Source organism: Astyanax mexicanus, chromosome 2, assembly GCF_023375975.1.
Source record: "Astyanax mexicanus isolate ESR-SI-001 chromosome 2, AstMex3_surface, whole genome shotgun sequence".
Classification (NCBI taxonomy): Eukaryota; Metazoa; Chordata; class Actinopteri; order Characiformes; family Acestrorhamphidae; genus Astyanax; species Astyanax mexicanus.
Window position 1 is genome coordinate 19,224,462 of NC_064409.1, and position 12,444 is coordinate 19,236,905.

At 36.6% G+C, this 12,444-nt stretch overlaps 1 protein-coding gene across 12 annotated transcripts in view; it reads right to left on the bottom strand.

The window, feature by feature from the left end:
- The window catches only part of LOC103029962 (kinesin-like protein KIF21A), a 64,442-nt gene that overhangs the window by 36,130 nt on the left and 15,868 nt on the right, over positions 1-12,444 (bottom strand). For 11 of the 12 annotated variants that reach the window (XM_049473663.1, XM_049473656.1, XM_049473655.1 and 8 more), the window contains exon 2: positions 1,754-1,976. In XM_049473663.1, the coding sequence (XP_049329620.1) occupies positions 1,754-1,976 (223 nt within the window). Of the gene's footprint in view, positions 1-1,753; positions 1,977-11,880; positions 11,960-12,444 lie in introns of all 12 variants that reach the window. The other variant, XM_049473662.1, reaches the window with a different exon arrangement.

A 12,444-nucleotide genomic window follows, 5' to 3' on the forward strand; every position in this document is an offset into this window, starting at 1 on the left:
AAATGTTTTGTTTAAAAAAATGTAGAACTAATTTGACCTTCTAAACAATAATATACAAAAAGAAATGAAATAAACTTTGCATGTAGGATTTTTATGTTACATCAGAATGTATTGTTCACAGTTCAAAACTGCTGTAAAAAAAGCAAATAAAAAAAAACTCAAGCAAATTGCAAAACTGTATTTGCATTTTTTTCTGGTGCATGCAGAGCATGGATAACCCAACAGGCATCAGATGAACCTGATCTTATTTAATTCTTTATGAAATGTTTTACTAGTTATTAAAGTTGTTATATTCTTATTATTTTTGATAAGATTGCAATTTTTTTTTGACAATTCTGTATCATATATGGTGCACTTGACTTTACAGGGTTAAAAAACACTGACCCAAGTGTACATTTCTTTACAAAGAGTGTGAAAATCATCTTAAACTGGATGATGTGCTACAAAAGAAAAACTCTGTGCTGTGCGTGACAAGAGTCCTTCAATAACAGTTTTTAAGAAACTGCAACTGCAGATGCATTTTGTCTAGAAGTCAAAACATTATGTTCCATTATAACATTTGCACCAAATCACCCAGCTCTATTTCTGATATTTATCCTTTTGGAGTATGTCTATCAAAGACCATGTTGCCCTAACACTTCATAAGATTTAAGACCCTCTACCACTAGGCCTGAATGTGCAATTTTTAGGGGTAGGGCAGAGTGGAAGGGGCAAGAGGTAAATGAGTTTTTGAGTGGGGTGTTGAGTGAGGAGAGAGCAGGGAGGAGAATCAAACTCGCCTCCTTAGGAATTCTTGGGTGGTTCTGTAATTGTGCTTTGAAAGAGAAACAGAACAAGTCTATCTGACAGATAGCACACACGTGACTCCTGAAGATCAGCCCATTTGGTTAATTTATCAGGCAATATCATCCCCCCCACAAGGTGCTTGTTGAAACATGTCTGCTGCTGCAGTGTTGACAGAGGCTTCACGGCTTGTTTGCTTTTCCTCGTGGCTGATATGAAACACGGTCCACAAAGACAAGCACAGCTGTAAGCTCTTTTTTGTTCAATTGTGCAATTCTGCTGCACTCAAAGTACATCAATAAGAGAATTACTATCTTGTCTCGTAATCTTTGTGGTAATGCAGCATCTTAGAATGTTAACACTTACCTAACCCATAGTTTTTGTAGCTTTAAGCATTTTAATCTAGCCTGTCATGGGAGGAGTGTTTGTATTAGGGTGTGTTCACACTACAATTTCACAATTTCACTTGTTGCACTTTGTGTAGACCCTGGTAGGTTCTGCTGCAGGGGTGGAGGCTACCTGCTCCCTGTGCCATGTGTGCGGTTGCGTGACTGGTTCATTTTGTAAGGTGACTGCTTTGAATTAACACAGTGGCACCCTTTCCATCAGTATATTCAAATAAAGCTAACAAACAAAGATACTGCGGTAACTTGTGGAGTGAGTGTGTGTACTGGTGAAAATTATACTGGCTATTATACTGGCTCAGGCATCACAAAAGAGCCGTTTCTTAAATCCAAACAATGATGAAATGCCTAAAAAAGCAGGGAATGGGGGCAAATTATCTCCACCTATTTGCAAACTTGTACTCAGAAAATTTAACGTACCGTTTAGGTGTTTAGAGCTCTTTTTGTGAATGCAAAGCAGTGAAAAAAGTCCCTGCCTCAAACAAGCTCAGAATCAGCCTCAGTGTGTATTTAAGCATTTGGCACAAGTGTGAAAACACTTTTAGACAGTTCTTAGCATAGCTTACCTGGCCGTATGCAAAGACAGTGGCATTGTATCCTTCAAAGCAGCCTTCAATGAGCTTCTCAGTGCAGTTGCTGTAGATGGCATCCTGCTGAGAGTCCATGTCGAACACATAATCGTATGTGAAGGCCTTGTCCTTTCCCAGAACCACTTGGGGTTCTCCAGGGGTCACGAATGTGCAAATGTGACATCCTTCAATTTTCTCCTTCGCCAGCTGTGGACGAATCCTAAAGAGAGAAAGAGAAAGAGAGAGAGGCAAAGAGTCAGAGTCATGTTAAGACATAAGATAGCTTTCTTAATGAAATAATACCCTCTATAAACATCAGCGCTGGCCTGTCACTGTGCCTGATTAAATACATCTGATATGTTGACTTTCTAAGGACTGCAGGAATGTACTGAAGGTGTAGGGCTGGGCAAAGCCTGGCTTGCAGTGTGCCAAGCAAGTGCCAGGATTGAACACAGCACATTACTGCATGCAACACTGCATTCAAAATACAGGAGCTAAATGTTATGTAAAGCATATCTGAATCTATTAGCAAGGGTTTTAAATACACTACTTGTAAAAATGTTTTTGATGATATTGTTGGCATCTTAAGAACATTAAATGGTACTGACATAATGATAACATAATATCATAAGGAAAATGCACCTTAGAACCTAAGAAACACTAATGTTAATCAACTAGAGCTGCACTGGGCTGTTACTGTGTTTCTTGTTTTGGGTGTTGATCTTTCTTTTTTTCCTAAAAAAAGGTACGTTTTGAGTTCATTTACTTCCTGTGTCTCTGTCTCTCTGTGCTTCCGCACTACTGGGTCACACAGTCACAATATATGTAAGTGCATAAATAAAAAGATTGAGGACATGTCCATTTATTGAGACAGGCCTACATTGCACCCATTGCTGACACAGATGTGCAAAGGCACACCCAGCACGCAATGTCTTGCCAAAAGAATTTAGTTAAACATTGAGCAGTGGAACAGCCCATCTAACAAATTACGACCTTTTCTTAATGTTATTGTTGATTGATTGACATTTTTAGAACATTCTATATGTCAAGTTTTTTTGTGGATGTCCTAAGAAAGTTCCTAATCTCCATTAAGTGTTATGTTAGGTTATGTGAGAAATGTTCTAATAACGTTGTAATGCCACGTTATAATTATTGTCTCATATTTTCAGAACATATTTTTCTGTAATGTTACAGGCTAACTTTTACTGCAACCTTTTCAAAACATTGCTAAATGTTGTTATAACAGCCTGGAGAGGTGTTGGAGAGGAGGAAAGGTGGTGATCAATCAAATCCATCCTGACCTCACCAACATTCTTTTAGCTGAATGCAATTAAATCCTCACAGCAATGTTCAAAAATGTTGTAAAAAGCCTTCCCTCAACTGTGAAGGACAGTCAGTCCAACAAAGTAGGATAAACTAATTTTAATAGCCTTGATTTCAGAAGAAATGACATGCAGAGAAGCAAGCTGTGACTATTGCATCAGCTGTGTTTACTCAAAGTAGGTGTGGCTGTGTACAGCAGTTATATGAGTGATAATGTAGGGCACATGGTACATGAGCTAATGTGTTTGTGCACATGCATGAATGTGTCTGACTCAGACCCTTAGTGTTTTTTGAAACCCGTTTTCAAAGAGCTGACAGGCATTATATAGGCATGGTATAGGCAGTAAACAATTTTGAGCCCTCTAGCTGAAATATATGTAATCCACACAGATGAAGTAACATCTTAAGATCTTAACTTTCAATTTAAGGTTGACATCAGAACACTCCTGGTGCATTTTGTCAGCGAGGCAAAACACGAAAAACACTGTGTATCATAAGATTATTTTTAAATATTGTGATAAAATATTTTACCATATGGTCCAGCTCTATCACTGCGTGATTACACACACCAAAGGTAGTGGCTTTTATACTTTTGGTATCGATATTAGAATAATATTTTATTGTCCAAAAATAAGAAATATGTGATAGAGAAATTGTGATATAAATATTGGCCTATTGAAAAATTAAATGCATCCAAAGTGAGAATCTCAAAAATTGTAAGTCAATTAATTGAGAAATCAGCAGATTAATCATAATAAAGAAATAACTAGAATCTGGAAATAAAATAAACATGCAACATTTCTCACATTCTATTTATTTATTTTCAGAAGATCTTTTACATGTGCTTCTATTAATAAATTGAGTTAAACTTTAACTATTAACAAAGCTTTTGTTCAACTAAAAAATTTTTTTTATTCATATAAGGGGCAATATTATATTGGTGTATTTAGCATGACATTTTGAAACTAAGTTATTTGCATATACATATAACTTCACGTGTATTTTCCTTGTGGCGTAGCTGCACTGCATGTGCGAGAGCAGGTTATAATACTGCACTGAATCCTACTGGACTGCTACCTCTAACCAGCGTACAGATACAGAGCTCTCTCTGTTCAGAGAGTGAGGGGAAACTCAGCTTATTCACTAGGTACACAGTCACACCCTGCTTTTCATTAACTCATTTTTTCTGTTTGTTTTTACTCATCCGTTTCCTACCAAAGCACACTAAGGCTATGTCTAACTGGCCCTACCACAGGTCACTCTGGGGTATTTTCTCTAATGTTTCATTCATCGGCTAATATGTACACCTTATGTGTACCAATTAACATAACACAGTCTGTGAATGTTTAAATAATCGAGCACTGCCTGGAACTGACCAGTAATACAAAACACACTTGCTTTAGACAATGCAGAAAAAGTTTTCAAGATGGCTGGAAGGGGTATGCCACTTCGTACTGATGAACTTACAAGGTCTCGGAGACAGTCTACACAAGATGCCGTATAGGCCACTCAAAAATAACACATGGACACCTTTTAACAAACACTGAAATACCATCTTGTCAATCGTGTAACACCCCACTATAAAACACATCCTCATCGACTGTCGAGCCCATAACCATATAAGAAAATGTTACTATCAAGAACAGAACATAAAGGACCTTTTTGGGAAAAACCCACCAGGGAAGATTTTAAAGTTTTTATTAGATCTTAATCTTAAACATCAAATTTGACGCAAATGTAGAGGCTTATGTAATATTTGAATCAACTGTACTATATCTACGCATTTAAAACCAAGTGTATGCCACAAATAGACAAATTTGTGCTGGAGTGGCAATAAAACCCCAACAACCAACCAACCAGCCACTTCGTAATGTTCACAAAAATATCTGTATCATTTTTAAAGCCTATGTTGTATGTGTTTTGCTATTTACTGGATTTTTTTGTATGGTTTTTGTTTGTACATTTGCAGTTTACATGCACTAAATATTTTATTACAACTGAATACAATTGTTAATTGTACAATATTATTATTAATCTCTTTAACTACCTTTAACACTTATTTAGCTGCATTAGTATATTCTTGTAATTAATAAAATATTTTTCAGTATTTTTTCACATTGCCAAGAATATTGTAATTAAAAAATGTAACATGAAATATTGAGATATTATTAGAGCCATATAGCCAACCTCTAATGGCTGGTACCTGTGTGTGTTTCCGCTACACATATTACATACATAGGTATATTTTTTATGTGTCATTAAATCAAAATTACAAAACTGTACAGAAAGCTTTTAATTTGAAAATGTGAAGCAGCCACTATGATGATTATGACTAGGGCGATACTTTTGTATTGAATGCATTGAAATGTATATGAATTTTGTATCGATACCCAACGATACCTTGTATGGTACCTTTTTCTAAATTGTTACGATAATTATTCTCACAAAACTTACTTATTTAAAGCTCACCTTCCTGGAGTTTCTCCAGCCAAGGTGGGCTGGTCTGTGAGTTTCTGCCTACGTAGGCAGAAAGCTAATTCAAAATTCACCCGTTTTTCGGAGGGGGGGAGGGGGGATTTCTTTGCTTAGCTCCTGCAGACAATGGGGGCTGCAAAACAGTTTAATGTGCAGGTGTACACATTCAACTCGGAGAGACCTACTGTATTCCACAAAAAACAAGAAAAATCGGATTTTCGCGGAAGGTGAGCTTTAACAGCAGACATGAGTAATTTTTTGTTTTACTTTTTGGTACCTGGTATTACCGAGACATTTTGGTTTTTGACTTTTTAGTATCGAATTTCAATACTCAGACCCAATTATGACAACACTACATTAAATTAAAGTCACACAGAGACAAACAAATTCAAAGTAGATCATATCTAAGTATAATTTACACAGAGAAAGACATTCAGTCTTTTAGTAAACAGACACATGCTAAGGCTAAGTTACTTCAGCTATTATTACTATTCTAGTACTATTCTCGTATTGTTCAGCTGGAATACAACAAGATCGTTTTTACAGAGTCTGCTAAATTATAAACTCACTTGTATAAAACAAGTTATCTAAACGCTGCACTGAAAGTGGTTGGTTATATGCTTATAAGATATGCTTATATCTGCACATAATTACAGTACAGAGTCAGTATCACATCTGCGATGCCTTAGTGATAACTGCTATCTACAGTTGTGGTCAAAAGTTTACATACACTTGTAAAAAAACATAATGTTATGGCTGTCTTGAGTTTTCAATAAGTTCTACAACTCTTATTTTTCTGTGATAGAGTGATCGGAACACATACATGTTTGTCACAAAAAACAGTCATAAAATTTGGTTCTTTCATAAATTTATTATGGGTCTGCTGAAAATGTCACCAAATCTGCTGGGTCAGAAATATACATACAGCAACATTAGTATTTGGTTACATGTCCCTTGGCCATTTTCACGGCAACTAGGCGCTTTTGGTAGCCATCCACAAGCTCCTGGCAAGCTTCAGGTCGAATGTTTGACCACTCTTCTTGACAGAATTGGTGCAGTTCAGCTAAATGTGATGGTTTTCTTGCATGAACCCGTTTCTTTAGCACTGTCCACATGTTCTCAATGTGGTTTAAGTCAGGACTTTGGGAAGGCCATTCTAAAACCTTAATTCTAGCCTGGTTTAGCCATTCCTTTACCACTTTTGATGTGTGTTTTGGGTCATTGTCTTGTTGGAACACCCAACTGCGCCCAAGACCCAACCTTCGGGCTGATGGTTTTAAGTTTTCCTGCAGAATTTGGAGGTAATCCTCCTTCTTCATTATCCCATTTACTTTCTGCAAAGAACCAGTTCCACTGGCAGCAAAACATCCCCAGAGCATAATACTACCACCACCATGCTTGACAGTAGGCATGGTGTTCCTGGGATTAAAGGCCTCACCTTTTCTCCTCCAAACATATTGCTGGGTGTTGTGGCCAAACAGCTCAATTTTTGTTTCGTCTGACCAGAGAACTTTCCTCCAGAAGGTTTTATCTTTGTCCATGTGATCAGCAGCAAACTTCAGCCGAGTCTTAAAGTGCCTTTTCTGGAGCAAGGGCTTCTTTCTTGCACGGCAGCCTCTCAGTCCATGGCGATGTAAAACACGCTTGACTGTGGAGACTGACACCTGTGTTCCATCAGCTTCCAAATCCTTGCAGACCTGCTTCTTGGTGATTCTTGGTTGACTCTTGACCATCCTGACCAATCTCCTCTCGGCAGCATGTGATAGCTTGCGTTTTCTTCCTGATCGTGGCAGTGACACAACTGTTCCATGCACTTTATACTTGCTTATAATTGTCTGCACAGTTGCTCTTGGGACCTGTAGCTGCTTTGAAATGGCTCCAAGTGACTTCCCTGACTTGTTCAAGTCAATAATTCGCTTTTTCAGATCCACACTTTCCTTTCAGTTCCTTTGACTTTCCCATTGTAGCTTTTGTAGCTGAGTCTAATCACTGGGTCAAATGAGCCCTATTTAAATGGGCTCATGAGAAGTCAACAGCTGTAGTCAATCAGAATCACTTACAAGAAGTGAAGAGGCCATGACATGAAGCTAATTTGATTGACACAACTCGCTACATCACCAAAATTGACAAATTTTGTTGCTGTATGTATATTTTTGACCCAGCAGATTTGGTGACATTTTCAGCAGACCCATAATAAATTTATGAAAGAACCAAATTTTATGACTGTTTTTTGTGACAAACATGTATGTGTTCCGATCACTCTATCACAGAAAAATAAGAGTTGTAGAACTTATTGAAAACTCAAGACAGCCATAACATTATGTTTTTTTACAAGTGTATGTAAACTTTTGACCACAACTGTATATAGCAGGCTAGTGATGCAGACCCTGGCACTGTTGGGGCAGAGGCTACAGTAGTAACACTACACAGACACAGAGCTGTTATTGTGAGCCCATGACATCAGATTCCAGCTATTTAGCATCTTACTCGAAGAAGCTATCTTCAAGGACATGGCAGAAGGGAAAGAAACAGAGAACAAAAACAGGAACGATCAGCAACAGCTTGACTAATAATGATCATTTTACACAAACACAAAAAGTAAAAGGCAGAAAGAACTACTCTGGGGTCAGCGTTAAAAGGCTGGAAAGTCTCTGACTGTTTTGCACACAATAGAATATACAGAAACTAGTAATCATGATGTATTTACTATTAAAAAATATATAAAACTAGCACAAACTAGCACTTTACAGTAATACTTTCTCTGTGACCTCAACCTAATGCATTACAACGAGTTGCAAATACCTCTGACTTTATCAAGATAGTTAGTGTAAATCTTATAAAACTGCTACATTACAATGCTGTTAATTACTAATAAACAGGCAAAGATCAATGACAGGGCAATGCTGCATTTTAAAGCATTAATTTAAACTTTGCTTCCATCATCTCCCCTTTCCTTTACTCATTTTTCCGATCCTTCTTCTTTTGACTTCTAATATACAAATTATACACTCATTAAATAGAAATAGAGTTTCAGGGGAAACAATAATGCAAACATATCAAATAACTAAACAACACACAGTACCGGTTAAAGTTTGGACACTCTTCTCATTCAGTGTTTTATTTATTTATTTATTTTTCTACATTGTAAAATAATACTGAAGTCATGCAGACTATGAAGTAATACACAAATAATCATGTAGTAACTTAAAAGTCTTTAACAAGCACAAACACTTTTTGAATTTATCTTGTGCAACAGAGGTAATTCTTGGTCTTATTCTATTTCTGGGGCAGTCCTGATCAGAGCCAGTTCCATCTTTATTTCTTAAAGTATTCTTTTCTATGTACTTAGTTGAGTAGTTCTTGCCATATTATGAATTAAAAAGTACTCAAATAGGGTTATTCACTAGGGCACAATGCCTAAACATCCATGCTAACTCTTCAGTCTTTCAGAGCTGAATTAATTACTTTAAATAACATATAAATGGATTTTTGCCATTTAGGTAGGTCATGTGGTTTGATGACATAGTAGGCGGAAAATGGCTATAGTTTTCTTGGAACGTTAGTTATTACCCTAACAACATTGGAATGTAGCTCTCGGCCAACTGCTAGCTGCACTGCTAATGGCTAACAGATAACTGGCAATAGTAAAAGTGAGTTTGCTGTTTCATATAATTTGTGTATTACATTTGTATGTTCCTCTGGTCTTCCACTATTTATGTCAAAATACCTGTAGGTAGTTACCGGAAAAATTATATTACTGTTAAAATATTTTTCATTGTGATAAATATCGATATTGAATTACTGTCCAGCCCTATTGGTTGCTTTGACACGGTATAACGGCATGAAAAAAACTGGATACTGCCCAAACATAATTACAGCTGACAACAACTATCATTATTATAAATATCATTTTTTCCTCCAAGGCTCATTGCTGGACCCTGTCTGAGGCCTGTCTGATCCTCTAAAAGTTCACCCCAGACCCCACAGTGCTAATCCCTTCATTAGAGCCGGATCAGGAGTTAAGATACATGCAGGGGCGAGAAGTTCAGTTTTTCTTATAACAGTTTCTTCATCAGCAGTTAACTCTTAGACCAAGGGTCAAGAACTGAGGTCCAGAGTCCAGCACAGTCCACCGATTTCCTTGCTCTACCACACCTGGCCCTCCAGGACAGTTGCCTTCTAAGAAAAGGAGTCCTCAGCTGCTGTAAGCATGATCAGCATTAATCATCATTAAAAATCTTCTAGTTTATCCACTATATGGGCAGAAGTATTGGAACACCAGCGCTTTCATTGTTTAATCCTAAATCAAGGATAGCTTAGGAGCACTTGTAACAAGAGAGTTACTGAGGTCAGGATGTTAATAATTATCAGCCCCATTCCAAAAGCATTGGATGGAACGCCATCAGTCCAGAGAGACATATTCCTACTGACTATATACCCATGTATGACTAGACTGGTATAACTGGTATAACTTTAGAAAACTTAACTTTAGAAAAAAAGGTAACATTTATTTGCCTGACAAGTTAGCTTTTAACGGTACGCAAATAATAACGCAAATAATAATACGAAAGGTGTCTCCTGAGAAAAATATTTTTACATTTTTACGATTTTTTGGGTTTCACATTTATTTAGTTGTGGTTTCTACATAGAGTACTCACAGACTTAAATCCTAATTTTAAATGAACAGATTAAATAAAACTATAGAATCTGAGAATAATAATTATTAATTAGTAATTTAAGTTTTAAATTAGCATGGCCAGTGTCGGCCAATAGTAGTAGCAAGGCCAGAGTTGATTGGTCCTTTTCCTACATACAACACACTTTTGAGCAAGAAATTTTGGAACAAATCGGCAAGACAGAATTGATAGAATTGAAGTCTGTTTCAATTACCATAAACACTTGATTGCATATGTAGGAAAATCATTACTAAATCTTGCATCTCAATTTTTACTTTTTTTTTTTTTTTTACTTTTTCACCTAAATTTGGCAGTTGTTATTTACATAGTATCAAAATTGGATGAGAACCAATAGAAATGCTTTTAAATGACATGGAACAATCTTACACTGACTTCCCTTGAAATTTATGAACGTTTTTGCTTTATTTTGTTAGCAACAATACAAATACATGTGTACAAATATATTATTAGCATATTACCGTACAAATATACTCATACTCAATTGCATTGTAATGTTATTTGGTATTTATTCTATTCTATTTAATCTACTGCCTGCAGATGCTTTTAGAGCTTTATTGCTGCTCCTAGTACAGACATACTACATATTTATTAACTGTAAAAATATATCCCATTTATGTATATAGATGAGCTTATGTTTATGTATTATATATATTTTTTTACTACTCACTGCACCACCTGTCATTGTTATTTAGCACTTTATGTAAATAATACTGTATATTGCACTTCACACTTTTGAATCAAAACTAATAAGATCAGAACTCCTAATGGGTGAACTGCTACACTTCTGTTTTTTATCACTGTCGTCATTTTCTATTTGTGGTCGCCACTTCACAAGCTTATATAATTGTTTATTATAAGATATTTTAAACAAGCGCAAAATTCTAAGAAAACCCCTAAATGTGTTTGTGAGCAGACAACTCTGAGCTCCACTGAAGTGAAGTGGTAATAAAACATGGTTGTATGAGGATTCTGACAGCCCACAAACTCCCATGAGGTCATCAAAAGGGGGCCAAGCTTGGATGCTGTGTCTGCAATTATGAGCGTTATAAAAGATATTGTGAGAAGTTAACAAGACTGCAGCACGCTTTACGCCTTCACTCTCCAAACTGTGGTTGTGCTACGTTCCAGCTGAAGGGGTGACTGACAGGTTTCAGTTTTAGGGCTGAACGTAAACACATTGGCTCCAGCTCAGGCACAAGAGCTTCCTTCACAGGATTTCCTATAGGCTGTAGACTTAAGAGATTTTTCTCGGTAAAAGTCAGCAAACCCTATGCCAACAAAGTTGGGGTCATTAAGGCTCATTCCACCAGATCTGAACTGTTCTTGCACTGTACCCGGACTTTTTTTACTTTAAAAAAGAAATGCAACAAAAGGTGTTGTGTTATACTGGGTTATTAAAATCGTTGTGGGGTTTTAAGATTTTTTTAGTCTGTATCCTGTAAAATATCCAAAAACAGGACACTAACAAATAATAAAATAATTTTGCTTCAATCCTGTAAGCTTTGCTATAACTGGATGCCCTGTATTGAGCCTCAGTTAAAAAGCATGCAGACCTCAGGATTTTGAGAAAAATTTGGAAAATTTTTAGATTGCAATGCAGGACCTGTGAAGTCACCAGCCCCACCCCACCTGCATGCTGTCTCGCGTCAGAGATCCGGAATGAACGAGAACTGCTTCAGCACTTTAGAGTCAGATGAACACTCAAAACCTGAGGAAAACAGCAAAACAACAAAAAAAAACGTTCTTTTAGTTTTTAGTCAGGCATTTAAATAGCCTTTTAAAAAGTGTATTAGATTGTTTTCAGGGTTAAAAGTGGGATTTTGGCTTTAATTGGAAATATCTGTGCAAAACTGTGCCAGACTAAGGTGCACAGCTTTTCGTCTGCCGATGTGTTTACAAGCACATGCCCAGCCATGTGTAGGCCATGGTTACCTTGTGTTTACTCACACCCTGTATCAAAAACTTTTACAAATAGTTTGTCCATACAGTATATGCATGGAAGCAATATCAATATTACAAATGAAATTAAACTAAAAAAGCAAGGGTGATATAATGACACAAGTCTATTAGAAAACACAGATTCAATCATTCTCAATCATTTGGCAGAGATTAGTTGATGGTTTGGGTAATGCATGTTTTAATTTTACCTATTGCTTTCTCTCTAACAGTACACCAAAAAGGCTTTGTATTTGT